This window comes from Temnothorax longispinosus, chromosome 7 (assembly GCF_030848805.1).
Source record: "Temnothorax longispinosus isolate EJ_2023e chromosome 7, Tlon_JGU_v1, whole genome shotgun sequence".
NCBI classification, from domain to species: domain Eukaryota; kingdom Metazoa; phylum Arthropoda; class Insecta; order Hymenoptera; family Formicidae; genus Temnothorax; species Temnothorax longispinosus.
Genome location: NC_092364.1, coordinates 6,901,800 through 6,928,462, shown reverse-complemented (window position 1 = coordinate 6,928,462; position 26,663 = coordinate 6,901,800). Strand labels below are relative to the sequence as shown.

General features: G+C 31.3%; 1 protein-coding gene across 1 annotated transcript; it reads right to left on the bottom strand.

Annotated features, from left to right (window-relative positions):
• Positions 1 to 23,183, bottom strand: LOC139816401 (leukotriene A-4 hydrolase-like). The gene is made up of 12 exons (XM_071783888.1): positions 23,122 to 23,183; positions 22,442 to 22,552; positions 13,920 to 14,002; positions 2,880 to 3,006; positions 2,468 to 2,579; positions 2,324 to 2,392; positions 1,769 to 2,069; positions 1,324 to 1,628; positions 1,060 to 1,190; positions 549 to 854; positions 322 to 477; positions 1 to 34 (listed from the first exon to the last, which is right to left on the bottom strand). Exons 1-12 carry the CDS (start codon positions 23,181 to 23,183, stop codon positions 1 to 3), a joined length of 1,797 nt encoding a protein of 598 aa, XP_071639989.1.
• Positions 23,184 to 26,663: the final 3,480 nt, after the last annotated feature.

The window sequence follows — 26,663 nt, the reverse complement described above, 5'->3', positions numbered from 1 at the left end:
TCACTGCGAATCGAGTTGCCGTCTATCGTTGAGTCTGCAAATAAAACAATAACAATTTCTTTTTTCAGTGAAATTGTCTTACAACAAATGCGTGGTACAAAAATTTGTATCTATCGCATTTGTTCCATAAACATTTCAATCTTTTAATCGTCTTTTTTTTATATTAAATAAATTATTTTATATAACAGTTATTAACGACTTACCTATTAAGGAATAAAATTAGCTTAATTATATTAACAAAATAATTAAGTAGTCAGATGTAGAATTCTGTCTAATTCTTTCTGGGTTTCATATAACATTTTTTCCTTATTTTTCATATACGTTTCGATCACTACTGGACGCATTTCTGTCCATTCGTACAAAGATTGAAATATAACACATACACAATTTGGAAAACAGAATTTAATGGCAAATTTCAAAGCTGATTCAACTTTCTCAGCCCATCGAACTTTAATACATAATAGCAGCCAAATAAACCTGCGAAATATGTGCGTTTTACGTTAAGCAATTGTGAATCAAACTGAATGAATATAGGTATGCGTATTTACCGTATTTCAACGTTTCGTATATTGAAAGCGAAGCCAGGTATAATTGATTCTAGTTCTTCCTTGGTCAGATGCGTATTAAGAGTATGTTGAAAGTTTAAGAATATTATTCTTTTAACGTCACAAAACTCGCTTAATTGAAAATTTATGTTATTGACTATATCACTGTTTTCAGGTTCCCAGTTTGCTGCTAAACGGAAACACTGTACTTCCAATATAGACACTCTTGGCACGATAAGTGAAGGTGTGATATTAAAGAACCACGAGTACCATTTAACACGATCTAATATCTGAGAAGAACATAGGAATCTTTATTTCTAATGCTAAACGTGTGACTACTGATGAAATTCTATAGATTAGGTATTTATATTGGTATAAAAAGTATGTTACCCTCTTTTTGTGAGGAAAATATCGATACAAGCAATTTATCCAGTCTGTAGTGTTGATACTTCTGTACGCAAAGCGCCGAAAATAATATTTAAGAAATTTTTCAAATACTATAGGTCCTCCTAACATACTCTCCAGATGATCCAATAGCGCACATCCCCATTCGTAAGGCACACATTTAGTGGCTTTGTGAGGTGACATATCCGTCAAATTGGGTATTAAGCATTTTACCAAGCCCGTATTTTCGAATTTATCGACCTGTAATATAATTTTGGAAAATAGTATAAATAAAATAAATTATGTATGTATTCATCTTGTATAAAATGTAAAATGTTGTCAATTGTTAACATTATTTGTTACTTCATTTCTATTGCCTAAGTTAATATCTTACCATACTACTTAGGTTCTTTAATCCTTCTCTTTGAAAAAATTTATACAAATCTTCATAATTCAAATACATTGTGCATTTAATTTTCCTGCAAATAAAAATGCTGAAACTCTTATTTAACCACAAATGTTGATAATTTGAACATGTGACTAAATTTCCTGCCCAGCTCTGTGAAATGTTCCGAGCAATAAGAGAACTTAAATAAGAAATATCTCCGCCAAGTAGAGTCGGCGAAATAAATGTCACGCATGGGCATTCTATTTCGAAATGGGCGATACTTAGTGGAAGCACGCATATATCGTATTTATCTAGAGATACAATTTTAAATAAATTAAAGGAAATAATTATAAAAACAAAAGAGAGATAAATTAATTATTCATAAAGGTAAAATTTATTATATGTATAAATTTAAATAAACTAATAACAAAAAATTTAGTCAATATTTTACCCCACAAATAAGGCCCACACAGATTTTCGGCAGCCATCAGCATCAATTGGGCTGGACGACGAAGTTTAAGTATATTTCTTGCAAATATTAAACTTCTTTCCGTAAATATCAAATTCCTTTCGGCAAATATATTGATTCTTGCATCAAGTTTGATTGTTAGTAGTGAGCCTACAGCAATAATCACCGCATAAGACGGTACAGGTTTCTTTTGATGAAATTCATATACGGCTAACTCCGGACCCACGTTCATTTTTTGCAAAAGTGCGGACATCAGAACGCTGAAATTCTTTTGTACAGAAATCTAAAAAATGAAATATACGTATATTAAAAATATGCATTTTATTTTAGTTTAACTGAAGCAATTTGTAAGAAAATATAGGCATTTATATTATATAAATAAAAATATTTTCTTTCTACTAACGCGTTCCATTCTTCCGCATATTTTTATTACTTTTATTAATAATATTAACAATAATCAATTGAATGTCATTGTAAATTTTCTTGTAAATAAATAAATGCAGAATACAATTATACTCCTTGTGTTTAAATTCTTACCTTAGCATAGTACTTAAATTTGACAGATGGAGTGTCCTGGCAAGGAAACCATGCTCTAGCGTAAATTAGCTGGAAAAATACAGAATTTTATATAATCTGTTTAATCTGTTTATGTAGAGAAATATCCTTATTTAGCCGGATTACCTTGTTGTTAGACAGTAGAAAGGGATGTCTACCATCGGCAGTTTGCTCAGGTGTTAGCCAATATAGTGCAGGAGAGGCTGGACTTGTTTTATATTCAATTTGAATATTACATCTGAAAGTATCGTATTGTGGGTATATTACTCATTTCTTACATGAATAATTTTTAATATAATTGTATTTTTTTTTTAATATCTTATATTTACATAGAGTTATATGTAGTATCAACAGTTTGTGGTAACTGTACACAAAATGAACTGCCAAGAGCATGACTATTTCGAACATGATAATTTAAAGGTGTCCCATCGGTGTCTGTGACATGTGATACAACAAGTCCGAGGTTATCTAAAATCTAATTATTTGATGTTACATATTAATAACCAGTCAAATCTTTTGCTCGGTATAAAAAAATTACCTATATCTACTCACTATTTCATTAGTTGAAGGTTTTCTTTCTATCGTCAAAATTGCTCTTCCTTTGAGAACTTTTTGATTAAAATCCACAATCAGTTCCAAATCGGTATAGATTACTGTTGCCAACTCTTATAATTAGAAAAATAGAAATAAATAATATAAGTAAAAAGTAATTATATATTAATGTAATGAGTAAATACATAATAATAAATTACATATTGTAATGAAGAATATTATTGTAATTATTTACGATGTTATTTGTAAAAGGCAAACAATTTCCAGACTTTTATATACTAAATGCAATATATTTCGTGCACTTAAAAAGATGCATAGTATATTGTCAGTTACTTAATATTGTCAGAGTAATTCAATTTTAAATACTATACATTACTATAGAACTAAGTAGCAGTTTTGATTTCAAATGTCTATGAATTCCGCCGCAACTTATTTTATTGCATTTTCTTCAGGAAGAAAGTAAATAAGTAAATTTAAAGTATTTTTATTATACTTACGTCTAGTTAATTAAGTAATTAAATAAAATACCTGGTATCGCAAAAGAGTGTGGATCTTCAGTAGATCTTAAAATATCCATTTTAAGACAGTCACGTTGTAGCCTTTTCAAATAACTTACGATAAATGCGACAACATATTTTTATGTCTAAACTAGCCGCACAAAGGCACAGTATTGCTTTTAACTTTTATCACTTTCTTCTGTTTGGTAACATATTTTGTTTATTAGAACGTCAAAGTGACTGTGACTTTTCGCTCATAAACATGTTTGAACTAGGGAAATTTAGTAAATAAACCTGTCATACACTGCCGGACTGGTTTACTTTAATTGAATTTACATTTTAAGTTCCTAAAGAGAAATATTTATAATTTTTACTAGTAATTTCTGTTCATAAAGCATATAATAACATAAAACCATTATTTTTTTTATCGAATGTTAGTAGTTAATTAATTGAATGTACTAATCGAGTTAATTATTCCTATCCATTGAAACTGATCGTGTTACGCTGTGCTATAGAACAGCATGTATCAGCAGTACCAGCTCGAGTCGCCCGACTAATTGCAATGTACTTTTAATCTATCCACTTATGTCTGACGGAACAACACAACTAAAAGATCAACCTTGAACATTTGTAATCAATAAATTTTTAACCTTTTTTGTGCAAAAATTTTTATATAATCGAACATATTCTCAACATCTCAATCAAATATTGTACCCGTAATAAGTACTGCATTTTGTGGACTTCATTTGACACTTTGAGCTTAGAATTTTAATTTTAATCGGCGAATTATAGTTAAAGGACCAAAAAAAGGACGCAATACTAGATAAATTCTAATTAAAATACGCGCGCGTAAAGAATTAATAATTGCACGTTTTAAATATTTTGTAATTTTCGTCTATATTTCGCGTTTAATAAAAGTGTAAAGTAGACATCGCGATATCATTATAAATAGTTAATTAATTAATTGAGCCGACTTGCCAAATCATAATTGTGTGCTTATATTGCTTGCACTGATCGTGTTCCAATTATCTACGAAACGATCGAGGAGTGGCGTGCTGCCTGTCGGCACCATTGCGGTAAAAATTGATATCCTAAATAAAAATATCATAACAAATAAGCATGGAAATGAAAAATTTATTGTCGTAAAGCCGCTAGGAAAAATTTCTTTATTGCTAAAATTTTTGGCTAAGTTGCAAAAAGCATCACAGAACAAAAATTCTTTTCTAGGGCCACCGTTGCGGTAAAAATACCATACAAGTAGTCCATCCAGTTCTTAATATTTATACTGTTGTATGCAAATTTTAAAAAATAAGATTTAAGAAATGTTTCGTATACTGAGGATTTTTTTATAACATATTCTCTGGATGATCGAAGCACACGTCCCACTTTGTAAGACACATAATACTTAGAGTGACGACAAACCTAAATTGGGTAATAAACATTTAACAAGCCAGTATTTCCGAATTTTTCGATCTGTAATATAATTTCAGATAATAGTAAAAATAGAATATTTAAAAATGCAAAATTATGTGTGTATTTATTGTGTTTACAATGTATAATTATGGGAGCTGCAATCTGTAGACTCAGTTTAACCATAGTATGTTACTCTCAACTCAAAATTTAAAATTGATTAACAAGTTATTGTCAGACGGCCGAAAAAAGTACAAATTAAAACAATACAAAATTTATTCTAATATTTTTAATGAAACGGTACAGTAGTACCGCGACGTCAAGTATGTAAATATGACTATGTTCATATCATTATGACGCGGTACTGTTATAAGTTCATCTACCGTCTTTACGTCACACTTTCAAATAAAATACCTCAGAAACTATATATAATGAAAAATGTTACGACACTTTTCTTATATAATGTTTATCGCGCCCGTAATTTGCGACCATTCTGATTAAGATCGGTGCAGTCAATCTCGAACCCAGGGAGAACAGAAAGTCACAATAAAATCAAAATGACGTCAAAATGATGGTAAAATGATCAAAAATCGTCATTTTGCAGTCATTGTGACATCATTTTGACTTTATTGTGACTTGCTGTGCTACTTGGGAAATCTCAATGGTAAAAAGTTACTTTTTTTCGTGAAGCGAATTCAGATTCAGTCACACGTTGTACATACACACGCACTCACGTAAAGTAAGTTTGTCCCTCAAGCCGCATTTGCAACTCTCACGTATGTACATGAATATTTGAATTTAAATATATGTGATATATGTATGAACTTAAGCACGCATATATTTTCTCGTACATCCTTCAGCGGTCTTACAACTACATCGAAGCATTTGAATGAATGTGTGATGTACTATGTCGTGTATGTAATAAAAATGTATACATTGTTCTTTTAATGCGTTCATAGGTGACAATTAACAACGCCGTAATGTTAATAAATATTTTAAAAATATGGGAAATATAATGATCAAATATATACCAAATGGAAAATATAATAAAAAATAACTTAAGTGATACGCATTCGGCTCTCTCCCCTGTTTACGTATATCTACGATTCGACCTTTTATCAAGAGCCAATATTTTAATTGAAGTAGTCAATTATGTGTGTAAGGAAAATAAAATTTAAAAGTTTATGCTGATATATTTATGTTTAATACAATTAATTACATTACCAAGATTAAGTAGGATAGTTATTCTCTGTATATAAAAAATACATTTTTTTTTTTTCATATCTTTTGACGATCCAATATAGAAGCTATCATCATGCGAACTGAGCTCTCTTCACTTCAAAGCCTGATTCTGTGAATTCAGAGATTGTTGCCGAATAACGTATAAAAGCTTATCATGGTACTGTTACTGTAGAGATCGTTACCGAATGACGAAAAAGACGAAGGGGTCGGATCTTAACTATTATTAGAGATTACGTGCGCTCTCCCCGAGAACCTTGACGCGGCCGACAGTCACTGTGTATCGTAAAGTCACCGTTGATCGTATGTATTGTTGAGTATTCGTGTTGCGATTCGCGTATTTCGTGTTGCGAGAGATTTTGGTTTGTAAGGTATTCAAGACTTTTTAGCTAATAAAAAAATCCGTATGGATGCGGTATAGATTTATTTTACTAGATGAAAAGTATTTCAAGAGGTATCTGTAAATATAAGTATTAACTCATAAGAATAAGCCTTAATTAGTGCGCACTCGGTGTGCACTAGTGCAATCGGCCAAATTCGCTATCAGTCAATTCAACTTCTTAGATATTATTTTTTATTAAAAATTTTTAAGTTATTCTTTTTCTTCTTTCTTTCAAAAAGTTCTAGAAATTTAATATGTAATATATTACGTATACATGTTACAACGTATCTAGTCGTGTTGTAGAAGTTTTAAAGTTAAAGTTATGCAATATAATATAAATATGTATTAGGGAAGACCGGGGCTAAACCGCCAGCGGGGTTGAACCGCCAAATCAAATATCTCGGAACCTGTATATTGTGCGAACTCGCTATTAACATTGTAAACGCTGCTTATGGTACCCATGTAACCAACGGAGTTTCGGCAGGTTACCTGCCGTGTTATGATTTTTACGAGGGTAAACGTGTTTTCGGAAGGTGAAAGTGAAATTTTCTGCGCGTTGAAAATATTGTAATATCGGCAATAATATTTGCTCTCCAAATCTCGAGGTACGTGATATAAAGAGTAATGCATGCTGAACACGAATCCAGTGTAGTTTTTTCATTATCGTTTATGTCTAATATTTCGTGGGCGATCAAACCTGAAACTTATGTTTGGGGCTCATCCGCCAGTAAGCATGCACCCGGGGCTGGTCCGCCAGTCTCGTCACTGTGGCGCGCCGGGCGCACGACTTCAGCTCACGGCGATTTCAGGTTAGGTTTCCCTCGAGCGTGATTCTGTCTTCTCTTGCACGTGCGTCAGTTTGTATAGGAGGGAAATGGTACGCACGTATCGTCGCAAAGCGGGTGTTTTGGCCGACCGAAAAGATGGCGGACCGTTGTTTCCGAGATCGCTCGCGCTCACGGCACGTCGGCGAGGCACGGCACGGCTCTGAGATTCCGCGATTTCCGCGCGAGAGTTGACATGCCGCGCGCGAGGTAGATCGTCCCGGCCGCGGTAGATCGTCGTTGTTGGTCGTTGTGTCAGTGTCAGTGTAGTGGTGGTGGTGTCGGTGGTGGTGGTGGTCGTGGCCGTCACGCGTCGTCCGTGGCCGTCATCGTCGTCGTCAAGATCTGAATTCACGTGCCTAAATTGTTTTATGGAATAGGTAAAACAATTATTTTTTAATAACGTTTCGCATAAAAATTTATAAATTTTTATATTTTTCTCTTAAAAAACAATTATTAAAATGTATCCTATCATTTTTCAAGATTAGATGTACGTATATGTATTAAAAATGCAGTGTGGCGGATTAGCCCCGGGGGGGTGGCGGTTCAACCCCGGCATTTTTGAGATTTCAATTTTTGCACCGTTGTCGTTTTTGCTCCATACCGGTTAAACAAAGCGACGTAGATAAAAATTTCCTAAATAAATTTTGTAGCTAAAGGTTCACTCTTTACAGTGGTATAAATATTTAACTTAAATTATTTATTTTGTTGTTAAAAATCGGCACCGAAAAAAAACTGGCGGTTTAGCCCCGGTCTCCCCTACTTTATTGTTCCCGAGTGACAATCTCATATCACAATAACTTTATATTTTTTATTCAATATTTTCAACTCTTTCTAATTAGTTTTTTATTGAGACTTGTACAAGATAAAGATCAAGATGTACCAAGATTTATCGAGAAAACCATTGTTTAAAGATATTCATCATCTTTCCCATTGTAATATGAATGACTTGCATAAGTAGAATACTTTGTCGTACGCGCGTGCATATATCTTACTTTATGATTATATTAATGCTCTATCTTTTTTGTAAATATCTATCTTATTTCTATTTGATATTTATTTGTTCTAAAAATTAACGTTAACAAGTAAAACAAAAACTAAGCGCAAGATATAGGATATATAATAATGGTCATACATATATGTAGAAAAATCTATTGTAACATTTTCATATTATTTTTATATCATATAACTTGAATTGAGAATATCTCAAATTCTTAATTTCCAATTTTCCAGTTTAGTGAAAAATTAACATTTATTTTGTAGACCACCAGACTACTTTGATACCATCATTACACAAATATGTAAATCAAGAAACAGTCTCTTAGTTCACGCGCCAGTGCCATGTATCTTTAGGTGAACCGTTCAGTTGAGCAGCGACACAATTATTAGATCTCAATAATGACTGAACTAAGACTTCTTATTAAGATTCACACAATCAATTGCTCGAAAATATTTAACATAAGAAAAATGTCTCCATTTATTCTTTTATTCTGTAAAGATAATGTATTTGTCCGACAAAGGAACCTCACGAACCCGTAAATTCTGATTTTAATAAACCTGCGTAAAATAATATAACAACAACAACAACAACAACAACAACGACAACAACAACAACGACAACGACGACAACAACAACAACAACAACAACAATAACAATGTTTCACTACATTATTATACTTATACATATTTTTAACTAACAAAAGCACTTAACATCAAAAACAGTTTCAGTATTGCACGATATATATACAATTACGCTATTCTGCTGCGAATTCCATTCATCCAAATTTTAAATTTAGTCCAGGCAACGTAGGCGAAAAACATGCGTTATTTGGAAATTTACTCTCGAAGAATGAATTCACTTGAAACTTTTTAGAAAGTGTTTTTCTAACCTTAAATGGAAAAGTTTACTTATTTATTTCATGTGCTTTTACCTATTTTTGGAAAAAAAAAAAAAAAACCGATTTTTTAAAGAAAAATGTGAAAAAGTAATTATAATTAAAAAAATGTTAAATGTATAATCATGAAATTATAGGTAATGTGTTTTCAAGGTTGCTGAATACGAATCTGAAGTAAAATTTTCAACATTATACAACATTATAAAATGGCGACTCAAAAGGGCGGGTAAAAAGCACTTCCAACAATTACGGAGACTGTTCTGTGGCGAAAGCGCTTCGCAAACTGATTAACTTTTGTTAAACCTCAAAAATATATGTGAACGATTCTTAAAACAAAAGAATGTTAGAAAAAGGATGGAGACAGCGTAGCATTTGTTTGCAGTGAGCACCCGCTTACTCGCACGCTGCGGTTCTCCGCGCGCGAGCCGAGAAATTCTATACATTTTATAGCACTCCCTGGGAAATTCTACCCCTGTTTTATATACAATTCTTTAAGATTCGGTCAATTATTTCCCGAAAAGTTGGAAAAATTTTGGATACTGGTTCCAAAAAAGATCGGTAACAAAAAAGTATACACTTTATATTACACCCCGGAAAATTCTACCCCTGTTTCATATATAATTCTTTGAGATTCCGTCAATTATTTCCCAAAAAATTGAAGAAATTAGAAAAACCGGTTTCCAGAAGATCGGTAACGAAAAACTATACACCCTATAGCACTCCCCGGGAAATTCTACCCCTACTTCATATACAATACTTTCAAAATCGGTCCAATATTTTTAAGATTACCCCGAACAACAGTACAAACGACAGTAAATACGACTTTTTTTTACTAAATTGCGTGTAGCCACTAAAATAAAAGTTCAAAAAAATATTTCCGATATACGTCTTAAAGTTTAAGACCCAAGCTACAACATCCTATAAGTTATTTTCTCAAAAAAAAAAAAAAAAAAAAAAAAAAAAATTTTTTTATTACTTTTTTGGTTTTGAAAATAAAGAAATTTTCATATTTTCTAGTTTGACATTTATTTTTACATATTTTTTTGAAAAATACATCTGCTTAATATTTTGTTTTTCAAATAAAACTTGTATCATCTTAAAGTACATATTTTCAGCTTTAAAAAACCCTGTTATTAAATTTCAATATCTATTTCCTAAGCAATAATATCTGCAGTCAAACATGTTAATCAATTTTGAAATAACAAAATTTCAAGAAAACTCAACTTTGAGATCCCAACCTTTAAAAAATAAATTTTTGTAATTTTTTTCGCTTATTGCATGTTATCAGCACATATTTTAAGAATATAATGCTTTAGAGTAGAAGTGAAAATCTGCAAATTTAAATAAATGGCAACGATATTAGTAAAATAAGTCAAAAATTTCACATTGCCTCTCTTCAAATTCGATTTAAATATACTCAAAAGGCTTTCTCAATTTTTCTAAACCACTTGAAAATTAGTAAATTACGTCTACTTTTGAATGCTTTTTGAAAAATTTGATTCTATCGACCCAATCAAAAGTTACAACCTTTTTTAAAAAGTGCGCGCGCGACCGCGTACTCTGCAGGCGGCTTCACACGAGCGGCATCGACGCACTTTGAAGCGTTAATTAAAAAATTATTACTCCTACACATATTAATATTAAGAAAACTTTAGATATGTTTCTTTAGTAAAATTTTCTCTTCTTTTGATTGGCATGGTTTATTTTTTCATAAAATTAATGTTTTTGTAGTTATACTAAAAAAAAAAATATATATATATACCTATATATATGTGTGTGTATACATAGTCACATATACTACTATCGAGAACCAACTCAAGTTTTTTGTAGAACCTAAAGAACTAGCAGCGACCGGTAGAGACTGCCGTGTGCTTGTTAGAACTCTCCGCTCCGCTCCGCGCGTAGCCTAGTAGCTCTTGTTGCAAATATCTCAAATAATATGAGATATTTCAAAAAATTTACAAGAACATTTTTTGTAGATATTTGTCTGCTCTACAACTTTAATTTCTACAAAAATTTCAAAATTCGTCGTATTTGTGGAGAAAAAACAAATTTGTTTATAAATTGTTAATAAAAAACATACTTAGGGATAGCGGAAAATGGCGGAATTTGAATATGTTGTTCAGTATATTTTTCTGAACACAATGACGTAATAAAACCTTGTGTTGCAATTTTTTCTAGGTACCCCCCCTTTTTTCTGTATTTTGACTGGACTATTATATTATCTATAAGAAAAGATAAGCAAATATATTTAAAGTATCTACTTTATAATTGTTTACGTAGTTAATTAAGTAATTAAATAAAATACCTGCCTTCGCAAAAGTGGATCTTTGGTAGATCTTAAAATATCAATTTTAGGAGAGTCACGTTGTAGCCTTTTCAAATGATTTGCGATAAATGCGACAACATATTTTTATGTCTAATATGTGAGGCATGCTCTCTCGAACAAGATTGAACGATAAAAAGTTATAAAATGCTTTTGCATAATGCATAGCCAACGATTAATAAATTCTTATATATCTCACCAACTACCGCAGATATAAACATCATTCAAAAACGACATAAAATATTGTAATTAGCGCTAATGTAATTGCAATATTATTAATAATATCTACATCTCACATTAGGGAGGAAGCTGTGACAGCGTAAAAGACGCTGCTTTGGAAGCAGGTCACTCGCTATTATACTTAAAATAAATCTTTAAAAATCAGTTAGCGAAAACACCAAGATATTTACGATAGATATTGCCGTGCACGCCGCGGCGCGCGCTGGCATTCCTGATTCCTGGACTCGGTGATCTAGGTAAAGGTCAAGAATCTAGGTCAATATACACAGCTCTTGACAAAAATGTCCCGCCGCCCGCCACTCAAGTAGGTCAAGGCCATGTGTCGCTGGCTTGGCGCGAGAGTTTTCCCTATCGTTTATCGCAAATATCTGGGTAACCACCAAAGATATAAAGATGATTCAAAAAGGACTGTTTAGTTTATACTCTGCGCTATTGGAATATCTCGATGTTGTTACTAACAATTACGTTCTTCCGTTTATTTAACGTGATAAAGCGCGCGCGTGCCGTAAAGATCGGGCGCCAAATGATTTCTGACTTTCATAAAACGCTTATATCTCGGCAATCGTAAATGATAGAAAATATGATTTAAAAAAGACTTTGTACTTCGTACTTTGCCCTATTGGTATTACTCAATTGTATTACTTGCAATTAAGTACTTTCGCTTATTAAAGCAATAAAGCGCGAGCTAGCCAAAAGAATCGTGCGCCTCGCCATTCATCATTTTCATTAAACGTTTATATCTCGGCAATCGTAAAAGACAGAATAATGATTCAAAAAGCACTTTTTAAATCGTGCTCTACTCTATTAGAATTGCTTACTTTTATTATTGGCAATTATTTATTTCCGTTTATGAAGACGAGAAAACGCGCAAAATCTTAAGGATTCGGGCGTCAAGTGATCTTTTATTTTCATTAAACGCTTATATCTTGGCAACAGCAAACGATAAAAAACGATTTAACAAGCACTCGTTCTCAAAATGATAGAAAAACACTACAAAATGGTTTTAGCCTTTTTCATCGTTTATAATGTTTTCTTTTTCTTTTTTAAGCTGATTTTATGGATTTTTGTTGCGCGCCAACTTCGGAACTATATCAAAATTCGAGTCATTTTTGGCTAAAATTATATGGAATAAATATGTTCTCGTCAAGATATAAGATAAATTTATATTATTTGGTTCACTGTCGTCAAAATCGCCAATGTACAATGATGGTTTAATATTGTCAATTTATATAGTGTTGATCGTGAAACTAACATGCTTTTTATCGTTAATACGGTAAATTTAACGGCAATCGTCAAAGTATATATAGATTGAACGGTATAACTTTTCGGGACATTGTCTTATTTCTAAGATTTTAGGATTATGATATTTTGGCACATTGTCACGTTTCTAAGATTTCGAGATTATGTCCTTTCGGCACATTGTCACGTTTCTTAAATTTTGGGTTTTTGACTTTTCGGGACAATATACGAGTTTTTAAATTTTAGCACATTTCTTTTCGGAACTTTGTATGTCCAACAATATTATGATTTATTTAATTCTAGCACACACATATTCTCCGCGAAGCGAATAATTTCGCAGATATTTTATTAGTGACTGAAATCCAGCAAACGTTAAACATTATTGACATATCAGAGTACATAAATGTCATAGTTGTCTCGTAAGCGATAGACAATAAAAATTGATTTCTTATAGCATCAAGAATTTTCTCAAATATATATCCATGATTCGATTTCTTTGTCAAGATTTAATATTTTGGTTGAAGTAATACCCCAGGTAGCAAGGTGACGTCTATTTAACGTCATTTTTTGGTCATGTTCTGACGATTGCGACGTCATGAAATGACGTCAAAGTACCGTAAAAATGACGTACTTTTGTCTCATCTCCGTGACGTCATATATTGACGTCACTATATAATACGTAATTAATGACGTCGCCGGGACGAAATAAAAGTACGTCAGATTTTGAACATTTGGACGTCATCTTGGAATGGCAGTCACAAGACTGACCATAAAATGTCGTCAAATAGACGACAACTTTTTAATCTACATTGTTTTTTATGAAATTAAAATGTTAAAATGTCCACTTGATAAACGTTTATAAAAAACGTTTTTTTTCTTTATCTATGAAAAAAAAAACGCTTTTTTAACTTTTTTTACATATCATGTGCATATAGCCCCCTTTCTCAAGGCGGTCACTCATCCTAGTACAGTACCGCGCCCGTGTTGCTTGACTTCGATGATCCAGTGAACAGTGACGATCTTCTGACCCTGATGCTTCTTTAGTAACTGTACTTGTCTATAACAAGTACATCTTTAAAGTGTTCAAAAATCTTGTAATGATATCTTTTTGATAGCTATAACACTGCATGAAATAGTTATCATCGTCTTATAAACGTCCATTATTAGTCGCCGACGTCATAGACCAAAATGACTAAAAATAGACGTCATTATGTCGATATCGTCTTTTGACGTCACTTTGCTACTTGGGTTGGGTACTGGTCTACAAACTGACAAACCAGATACGTCGTGTTAAAGTCAGTCAACTAACGTCTTTTATTAGTCTAAAGTCTGACGTCTCAGGTACGTCGTGTTAAAGTCAGTTAACTAACATCTTTTATTAGTCTAAAGTCTGACGTCTCAGGTACGTCATGTTAACGTCAGTTAACTAACATCTTTTATTAGTCTAAAGTCTGACGTCTCAGGTACGTCGTGTTAAAGTCAGTCAATTAACGTCTTTTATTAGTCTAAAGTCTGACGTCTCAGGTACGTCGTATTAACGTCAGTTAACTAACATTTTTTATTAGTCTAAAGTCTGACGTCTCAGGTACGTTGTATTAACGTCAGTTAACTAACATCATTTATTGGTCTACAATCTGACGAACCAGGAACGTCGTATTAAAGTGATTTAACTAACGTCTTTTATTGGTCGAAATTCTGACGTCTTAGATACGTCGTACAATGGATAAATAACTAACGTCATTAAATGGGCACTAATCTAACGTTACTTGGACGTTATAGTTTGGTTAAATTGTCGAGGTGTTTTTATGGTTATACAAATGACGTCAATGGTACGTTATAATGAGGTCATTCTACGATTAGTTATTATTTCGTCAAAAAAGTCACGACATTTATACGTCTTAAGTTGGTAAAATGACGTCGTACCCAAAAAAAAGACAAATTATTGGCGTCATATTAACGTCACCTTGCTACCTACGTAGCTTATTATTGTAAGGAAAATAAAAAAATAAAGTTTATGTTAAAATATCTGTTTCATACATTGAATTACATTTTACGATAATTTATATAATATTACTGTATATGTATGTTGGTTACATGGCATTCTGTATATAAAGCGTACCTATTTTTTATTTTCACGAAGGACTATGCCCAGTTTCTTATGGAAATTGGACCCTCGATGAACAGCATTGAGACATGGCTTGTATTGTAAAACATCAAAAGAGAGTTAAAAAGTTCCATGGTTATAAACTTGTAAAATTAGTTCTCTGAATGATAGAGCTGTCCAAAGTTTGCTATTATATGGCCATGTATATACCACTGGTCTTGTCCGATTTCTTTACGTCAGGACACCTCACCGCGGTAAAGACGGTAATGGATTGAACGAAAGACATTAAAATAATAATATGCATGGAATATATTTAGTACAGTTTATTTACCTGGCTAACAAGAGAACGTTTGGAACTCTCTCTATTCGATTTTGACGGGCTTTGGATATGTTGTAGAATAGCGAAAAATAACAGACACGCATTTTTTTTATTGGCTTTGATGCATGTTTAGCAGAAATTTTATATATTTATTGATTACGAGTGAATATCTCTGATACCGTGAGCTACCTATATGAAACAATGTTTTAGACATCTAAAGGTTACGATATTAAGTGATCTCTATAATCTGTATTAACATATATTTTTTTAATATCATATTTTTTTACATATCCGCTCTCTTTAATGTTATTTTTGCAAAAATAAAACATTTAAAAAAATGTAAATATACGATAATCACATTTTTTTCATACCTTTACACGTCAATGTTATTTTTGCAAAAATGTAACATTTAAAAAATCTGAATGCACAATAATCATATTTTTTTACATATCCCTACTTTTCAACGTTACTTTGGCAAAAAATCTAAAAATCTAAATACACAATTACAAGGATCACTTAATAAAGTAACTTTTTTGTCTAAATTATTTTTTTATATACATGCCTCACGATTTCGGAGATAATCGTTTGTTATCAAATGTATAAAATTTCTTTCGAGAAGTTGCTTTAATCTCTAATATGCTTCGAAACCGATAAAACACATGTCTGTTTTTTTTTGCTATTTTATAGCATATCCAAATCCAAACAAATTCAAAATCAATGAAGGACAGTATCAAATGTTCCCTGTAAGTCCCTGGACGTGATCTCTGCCATCACGTCAAAGAAATTCGGATTTAGATGTCGTACGGTTAAGTGTGGTGCGCGCGTGTGATGACAGTTATGGTATCTGGTATCTGTCAATATCTTGACAAAGACATTCACGTGCCAGTAACAACAGTAGCAAGTAATAATTTTGTACAATTAGAGAGCTCTGATGAGAAAAAGAAACCTGAAGAGAGAGATATATATATAAGGTCCGTACGCTCGTCAAACTTTAATTAGGCAAAACCTTCTATTTCGTACTTCATGAATACCCCCCCTAACGATTAATATATGTCCCATAACTGTTTACTGATGGGGCCCAGACAGGGCACAGTCCATTAATTATTTTTTGATTCTCCAACAGAAATTGTCGTCATGCATCACTATGAATCAATGTTATCGTCTATCGTTGAGTCTGTAAATAAAATAACTACTTAAATTCCATTGAAATTGTCTTACAATAACAAATGCGTAGTACAAAAATTTGTATCTGCCGCATTTGTTCCATAAGCATTTCATAATTTTTTAATCGTCTTTTCTTTATATTGAATAAATTATTTTATATAAGTTATTAACAACTTACTTATTAAAGAATAAAATAAGCTTAATTATATTAACAAAATAATTAAGAAGTCAGATGTAAAATTCTGTCTAATTCTTTCTGGGTTTCATATAACATTTTTTCCTTATTTTTCATATACGTTTCGATCACTACTGGACGCATTTCTGTCCATTCGTACAAAAATTGAAATATGAGACATGCATAATTTGGAAAACAGAATTTAATGGCAAAATTCAAAGCTGATTCAACTTTCCTAGCACATCGAGCTTTAATACATAATAGCAGCCAATAAAACCTGCGAAATTCGTACGCTTTACATTATGCAATTATGAATAAAACTGAATAAAAATATGCATATTTACCGTATTTCAACATTTCGTATATTGAAAGCAAAAATAGGCATCATTGATCGTAGTTCTTCCTTGGTTAGATTTGTTTTAAAGGTATGACAGATTAAGAATATTATTCTCTCAACGTCACAAAATTCATTCGCAATTAGTTGAAAATTTCTGTTATTAACTATAATATCATTATTTTCAGGTTCCCAATCTAGTGCTAAACGGAAACAGTGTATTTCCAATATGGACCCTCTCGGCACGATAAGTGGTGATGTGATTATTAAAGAGCCATAAGTACCATTCAACACAATCTAATATCTTAGAAGATCATAGAAGTTTTTATTTTTAATGCTAAACGTGTGCAGACTATACTGTCGAAACTCTAGATTATTAATATTGGTATAAAAAGTATATTATTACCCTCTTTTTATGAGGAAAATATTGATACAAGCAATTTATCCAATCTATAGTGTTGATACTTCTGTACGCAAAGCTTCGAAAATAATATTTAAGAAATTTTTCAAATTCTGCAGGTCCTCCTAAGATACTCTCCAGATGATGCAATAGCTTACATCCCCATTCGTAAGGCACATATTTAGTGGCTTTGTGAGGTGACATACCCGTCAAATTGGGTATTAAGCATTTTAACAAGCCCCTATTTTCGAAGTTTTTGATCTGCAATATAATTTCAGAAAATAGTAAGAATAAAACAAGTGAGAATGCAAGATTATGTATTTATCGTGTATGAAATGTAAAATGTTGTCAATTGGTAACATTATTTGTTACTTTATTTCTATTGCCTAATCAAATTTAATATCTTACCTGCATACTTAGGTTTCTTAAATCTTCTCTTTGAAAAAATTCATTCATTTCTTCATAATTCAAATACATTGTGCATCCAATTTTTCTATAAGTAAAAATGCTGAGACTTTTATTTAACCACAAATGCTCATAATTTGAACACGTAACTAAATTTCCTGCCCAGCTCTGTGAGATGTTTCGAGCAAGAGGACTCATATAACAATCATCTCCGCCAAGTAGTGTCGGTGAAATAAATGTCACACATGGACATTCTATTTCGAAATGGGCGATACTTGGTGGAAGCACGCATATATCGTATATACCTAAAGATACAATTTTAAATGTATAATAAAAAAAATAATAATTAGAATAAACAAAAGAGAGAAATTGATTGTTCACAAAGGCAAAATTTGTTATATGTATAAATTTAATTAAACTAATAGCAAAAAATCTGGTCAATATTCTACCCCACAAATAAGGTCCACATAGACTTTCGGCAGCGTTTAATAGCTTTTGGGCTGAACGACGAAGTTTAAGTATATTTTTGACAAATCTTGAACTTCTTTCGGAAAATATCAAATTCCTTTCGGCAAATATATTGATTCTTGCATCAAGTTTTATTTCTAGTAGTGAGCCTACGGCAATAATAACCGCATAAGATGATACAGATTTGTTTTGATGAAATTCATGTATGTCTAGCTCCGGACCTGCATCGTATATACTTTGCAAAAGTGCGGACATCAAAACTCTAAAATTCTTTTGTACAAAAATCTAAAAAATAAAATATACGTATTTAAATATTAAAAATATACATTGTATTTCGTTTAATTGAAGCAATTTCAAAGAAAATATAGGCATTTATATTATATATGGATAAAAATATTTTCTTTCTACTAAGGCATTCTATTTTTCCGCATTTTTATTTTTTTTAACAATATTAATCAATCAAATATCATCATTTTTATGAATAAATGCGATATGCATGCAAATACTACTTGTGTTTAAATTTTTACCTTAGCAGAGTATTCAAATTTGACAGATGGGGTGTCCTGGCAAGGAAACCATGATCGAGCGTAAATTAGCTGGAAAATACAGACTTTTACATAATCTATATTTATGTGGAAATATATCTTTATTTAGCCGGTTTACCTTGTTGTTAGACAGTAGAAAGGGATGTCTACCATCGGTTGTTTGCTCACGTGTTAGCCAGTATAGTGCAGGAGAGGTTGGACTTGTTTTATATACAATTTGAATTTTACATCTGAAAGTATCGTATTGTGGATAGTCAATTCTTACATAAATAATTTTTAATAAATTAAATTTTCCTAAAAATATCTTATATTTACATAGAGTTATATGTAGTATCAAAAGTTTGTGGTAACTGTACGCAAAATGGACTTCCAAGAGCATAACTATTTCCAACATGATAATTTAAAGGTATCCCATTGGTGTCTGTGACATGTGATACAACAAGTCCGAAGTTATCTAAAATCTAATTATTCGATGTTACATTTTAATAACCATGCAGTCAAATCTTTTGCTCGGTATAAGAAAATTACCTATATTTACTCACTATTTCACTAGTTGAAGGTTTTCTTTCTATCGTCAAAATTGCTTTTCCTTCGAGAACTTTTTGATTAAAATCCACAATCAATTCTAAATCTATATAGATCACTCTTGCCAATTCTTATAATTAGATAAATTAAAATAAATAATATAAGTAAGAAATAATGTTATATTAACGTAATAAGTAAATACATGATAATGAATTATATATTGTAACGAAAATTGTTATTGTAATTGCGCACCAATGTTATTTGTAAAATACAAATAATTTTCAGATTCTTATACTAATGCAATATATTTTAGGCATTTAAAAAGATGCATAGCGTATTGTCAGTTAGTTAATATTGTCAGAGAATAATCCAATTTTGAGAACTATATATTAATTGCTATAAAACTATTAAATATATACGTGCAGCAGTTTTGATTTCAAACATCTATATAAATTTTGCAACTTATTTTATTGTATTTTCTTTAAGGAAAAAGTAAATAAATAAATTAAAAATATCTTTATTATGTTTACGTAGCTAATTAAGTAATTAAATAAAATACCTGGTATCGCAAAAGAGTGTGGATCTCCAGTAGATCTTGAAATATCCATTTAGGATAGTCAGGTTGTAGCCTTTTCAAATGACTTACAATAAATGCGATAGATTTTTATGTCTATACTGATCGCAAAAGGGCACAGTATTGCTTTTAACTTCTCTCACTTTCTTTTGTTTAGTATTATAGTAAACATTGTGTTTATTAAAATGTCAAAGTGACTGCGACTTTTCGCTTATAAACATATTCGAACTAGGGAAATTTAGTAAATCAAACTGATGTCATACACTGCGGGACTGGTTTATTATACTTTAATTGAATTTACATTTTAAGTTCCTAAAGAGAAATATTTATAATTTTTACTAGTAATTTCTGTTCATAAAATATATAATACCATAAAAATTGTTCTTTTAAGGAGCTATCTTTTTTATTGGAATGTTAATAGTTAATTAATTAAATATACTAATTGAGTTAATAATTATTTATTGAAACTTATTGTGTGCTACAGAGAACGGCATGTATCGGCAGTATAATACTGGCCGAGTTGTGTTATCGCCCGACTGTAACATACTTTTGATCCAACTACTTATTTGACGGAGAAACAAACACAAGATTAGCCTTGAATTTTTATGATCAATAAACTCTTAACCCTTTGTGCAATTATTTTTAATCAAACATGTTTTCTACTTTTTATTTAAATATTATACTTGCAATATGCACTGCGTTCTGTGGACTCTATTTGACGGTTACTTCGAGCTCAGAATTTTAAATTAATCGGCGAGTTATAGTTGGACACCCAAAGAAATAAGAACTCAATACTATTACTATTCACAATAACTTATAATAATTTTTACAATATATCACATATTACACATATTACTAAAAATATATATGGTATTGTGTACAAAACTTTATATAAAGCTCTTTTAATAATTCAGTATGACTCTGACTTTGATGCACAAATCAGTGTTATTATAAACTACAAAAAAAGTTCTATTCTATTTTTAATAAATTCCGAGCATTGAAAACTAAAATTTATATTAATAACTAATTAATTATTTTATATCATTTTATTATATCATGTCAAAGTGGTTTTTGATAATAATTTATCATCCTTATTGATAATAGAAGACGCCATCTTTTCACTCGATTTTGCAACCTAATTGTAAATAAATCGAATAATATAATTATATAAACAACATATCAAATTTTATATTATAGTAAAACACTGCAGAATAATATATATACTGTAATATAAAATACTATATTATTTAGTATAAAATAATATACGTTATAATATATTTATATAACATACACTTAATTTATTAATTAAATTCTGTCTTTAATAATTAAATTATTAATTTTTTACAACAAAGCAAGATGTTATTTAATCAAGCAAGATAAATTTTACTAAAAAATAAAAAATGTGATTTAATAAGAAAATAATAGAACCTTGACTTGATGAAATCCTTCAGGCGCGACGTCTTTTCTTGAAGTCTTTAAATATTTTTTCACAAATGGTGCTACAAGCATTGGATCTATCTTTTCAACATCTTCGGATGTAATCAGAGTTACGACGGGACTAACACTTATAGTCACTAGTATAGTCACCAGTATAGTATACTAAAGATAACTGAGACGGTATAATGCCCATGGTTGATCCCTATTAAATATAATAATTATATTATACCATTCAACAGAAAATAAACTTTTAAAACGCTCAAAATTGCACAATTTTCAAACCTTTGAAAATCGGTGACAAATAATCGCAGGAAAAATATTTAAAAAAATATTTTAAAGCTTAAAATTTGTACTTTAATATCCCAGTTAGCCAAGCGTGCCTGCAAAATCGCGCAAATTTATGATTGTTTATGATCGCGCAAATTTATGATGTTGGCAACTTGCCGTATATTTGTCTTTAACTATTTCGAGTATACCGATAATTAAAGCAACACGCAAGCGACAATGGATATATGTATTGCCAGCAATTTAAGGGCAAGAGCCGTTAACAGCAGCATCAGATTTACCTCACGTTGCTAGCAACATAATATATAATATTATAAAAAAAAAAAAAAAAAAAGACGAGAAGAAATGACGTGTAGTGCTAAAGAAAGTTCTTGTATTAATTGTTTTTAAATATTTAATTTACTCATTAAACGCATTATTCAGCTATACAATTGTGCAGTTTTGGACATTCCTGTCTGTTAAGCATTAAAACCACGTATCCAAGATATCCCAGAATTTGCACGCATGAAATGCACAATGCAACTTTCTATGCTAGAAGAAATAGGTTTTTTCTCTGATGGCAAAATTGCATCCGAGCAATAATTCTTTTTATGATTTTAAATGAAAATAATTTGAAGTTAACGAATGAGAGATTTAAGTTACTCATGAACCAGGGGCGACATGCGCTGATTTTAATAACAAACAAAAAACATTAATAATTTAATAACTAATAATTATTAACAGTTATTCTAGGCAATTAAAATTAAAATTATTTAACTTACTCTCCAACATTGTCTACAACTGAATCCGGTGGTACGAATGTCAATAAATTTTCTATAACTTGTGAGAATGAATAAGTGCATCCCTCAGTGGTGACGGGTTTCATATCAAATCTGTAAAAATATTGGTGTAATCATTTGTAATCGTACTTTAAAGGGACAAAAAATCATGCAAGATTGATTATTGCATGTTAACGTTAATAATTTAACAACACATACTTACATACTTAATTTTTCCACTGGTAATAGCTGCTTCGGCAGAAAGACCAAACCAACCCAATTCCTCCTACTAGAGCACTCTGTTGAATTTAATTAACATATTTATTTTTATCAAGAAATTTAAATATAAATTCTATTAAGTTAAAGTAAAATAAGTTTATCTTTAACGTGCCTTGGTATTCATCCATGGTAATAACAATTCCATGTTGAAAATGCCAAAGGATGGTCCATGGGTGATAGCGACTTATGTATGGATAACTATACATTCGTTCAAATATGAAAAAAAGTTTGTATTTGTCGACGAACGTCTTCATATTTACCTGCAACATTGAGTGCCTGCTTGCTCAACGACGAAAACAAGAGCAACACAGATTGTTCCTAAAATGACACCGGCATGCCTTTACTCCACCGGCCATTCACCAACCATCACTGGCCTGTGTTTAATCCACCGATCTTCCACTGACCTGATGCGTCGACTACGCCGATTTTCCACCGGTGTTTCATCGGCCTGCGTCGACTCCGCCATCACATTTTATTGCTACTTTAGGGTGCTGTCTTACGTAGAGAAAAAAGCGGAACGGAAAAGCGAAACGGAAACCAAGCACAGTGGGGGTAACTAATCAGAACGTTTCTCTAAATATCCGTTCCGATTTTATATGATCGGGTTCCCCATGTGCCAGGAAAAACGGAAATACGTAAATATTAAAAATAATTTTTTGTTAATTATACTTCATAGAAATAATATTATATTATAAGATAATATTTGTTTATATGATAAATGGAACAATCTCATGGAATATATATTACGAAAAAACAAAGATAATTCAAAATTATTGTAAATTTTAGGTTAGAATTCTTTCCGTTTTTCCGTAAAATATCGTCCAAGGAAACCCAGTCATATAAAAGCGGAACAAAATGAAAGTGATTGGTTACACCCTACTATATATGCTTCGCCTTTCCGTTTTGCTTTTCCGTTCCGCTTTTTCCTCTACGTTTCGGTTTTCCTCAAAAGATTTTTTTTCGTTCAATATCGTGACTTTGATCAATCATATCTCGGAAAGTATTAACCAGAGAATGACCAAAAGAATTTGATTTTGTAGGTAATTTTATTCTCTAAATATTCGATTTTTTCATATTCCACCTTAAGCGTAAGTGCAACCGTTGGCCTGCCAATTTTGAATCAAGACAAAATTGTACCATTGATTGACATTTACGGGGTGAATAATTTATTATTATTATTACCATTAGATATGCCTTGAAACGACTACGCAAGAGGAAGGTCTCGAATATTTTTAATTGTTACTGTTACACTATATTAATCTTTATTTTAACATATCTATGCAGAATAGCTAAAGGAACAGAATTACATATATGAACAATTATACGGTTCTACTTAATTAGAAGAAATAACTGATGACATTGTATCATATAAAAAAAATTACACATAAAATTCTAATACATTTATTTCTTTAATTTTTATCTTGAATATTTGTTTGTAATAAATTCCGAACAGTAGTTACTAAAATATAAATTGTATGTATATAGGAGAGAATATAATATAATTGTTACGTTATAGAACAAGCCTGCAGCTGGTTTACACTTTTCACCCGACCTTACCTATTACCGTCCTCACTCCTCGCGTTTCCTGGCATTTAGGCTGTTTAAGAAAACGTAAGACGCTTGGGTTCAGGGATGGTATTACACTAAGAAAAAAATTGGTTGTACAGACTAAATTTGTATAGTTGTTGATCCAATGGTTGATTCAACAATTATTAAGTTTCACTAAAAAGTGTATAATCCTTCTATAGTTCACTCATGTCATCCATCACAAATTTTTAATTAAGAATTAGTTAATTCAACTAATGTTTAGTTAAACCAATTAATGTTTGAACGTATAGGACTAAATATTTCAGTTAGATAAAACACAATTGTTTAAAATTTTTTTTTTCCTATATAGCTATAAATAGCGTTCGCATGCGCTTGTGTGTGTGTAAAATAGAATATATATTATATACATATTACATAATTATACATATATTACTTACATTTTAATTATATAAATATATATGTATATATATTATGTGTATATAATATATTATATTACATTATATAATTATATTTGTATTTTATATACATACATAATTATATAATAACAACTATGGCCAGTGAACAGAGCGCACACTCGCCAAAGTCCCACACAGAGATTCTTTTATGGCTCCATGAACAACGTATAATATGCTACGAAACGAGAGGAGTAAAGTTAACAATAAGCAATATCGGCCGAAAGGTGCAAATCGGCCACAAACCTGTGTGTCATAAAATATTAACAACGTATAATTACATTGTATTAATCAGGACAGACTTATTTGAACTTCTTCTTGATTTGACATATCATCTTCCGTCAGTTAAAATATAGAGGACATTTGTTGCATAATCATATTTTATCATCCAATTTAACCCCGAGAATGGATTCCAATTCTTTTATGGTTTCGGGAAGCATTTTAGAACGTCTTTTATCATCCATAAACCATGAGATGGTCAAGATACGAGTTACTGTCCATTCGTACATATCGCGGAATATTGGGCAGGCATATTTTGGCATACAATATTCGCAGGCAAACTTTAAAGCGGGCATTTGCACCTTTAACCATTTACTTTTGATACACAAGCGCAGCCAGAGAAACCTGCGAGATACGTTAGGATATGTTAAGCAATTGCGAAACAATCTGAATATAGAAAAGCATATAATTTACCTTATTTCACAATTCTCGGTATCCTGAAACGCACGTTCAAGTATTTCTAATTTTTGGAACGGCCGCAGTACGCAGTACCGTAGGCGATGCCAGCAAGTAGGTTAAAAATTCTATTTTAATAAGATCACTACGACTGCGTAAATGAGGAACTAAAAGAAACCACTTTTTACTTGCTTGTTCCGCGATCCACCTTTCCGCTTCGAGGTGACAATCAATTTCCTTTATGGAATGAGGAAATGGTAATCCTCGTTCATAAAACCATCTATTCCAATGTACAGAATTTAACTCCTAGCAACAGAATAGAAATTATTATTCGTTGCTCAATAAATTAAAATTAATAACTCTTCTTTATTTGCATAGAAAACATGTTACCTTAATTTTACCAGAAAAATAACTATACAGGCATTTCTTAAAATGATCAGTTGTTTGAACTACAGATTCGCAACTTTTTAAATAATATTGAAGAAATCTTTGAAAATTCCGGGTCCACCTAATATACGTTGTAAGTGATCCAAAAGCAAATATCCTTTTTCGTACAGGACATTTTTGATGACATCCTTGGGCAAGTTTTTCGTCAAATTAGGTACTAAAGGGACGTCATGTAAATTTACCTGTAATTGTAATGCACTTATAGAAAAAAATAGTATACAGGGTGTCCGAAAAATCGCCTACTCCACTTCGGGAGGTGATTCGGGACTCAAAAATAAGCAAAAAAGTTCATACAAACATAGGTCCGGAAATGAGCCGTTTCCGAGTTATAGCCACTTTTATGTTCAAAATTAATAAAAGGAACAAGATCTACAATTCTATATAAAATAAAATTTTATATAAAATAAAAATTTTTATACATATAAATTGAAACGACAAATTGGGTTGATATATTACCCACGAAACCATACAGCTTTTCTTCGACGTAAAACATCGTGTCTATAATTATATTAAGAGTCATTTCACTCTGCTGAATATATTTCTTCTCAGTCCACAAGTTGCATACTGTATTATGATGTCGTATTTTTTTCTCTTCTAGTGAACCTACTATAATAGATATCGCATATGGTATGTTTGGCGTTGAAGTAAATTTGTACGTAAGTTTGTTTCCTTTATCAAATATTCTTCTCTTTTATGCCCAGCCATGATAACGTTGAAACCCAGTTTTGGTACAGAAATCTTAAACATGTAAGTAAAGTAAACGTCAATAAAAATTAAATAGGAAAACCGTTCTATAAATAGTTGAAGCATCAGTAAATATTAAA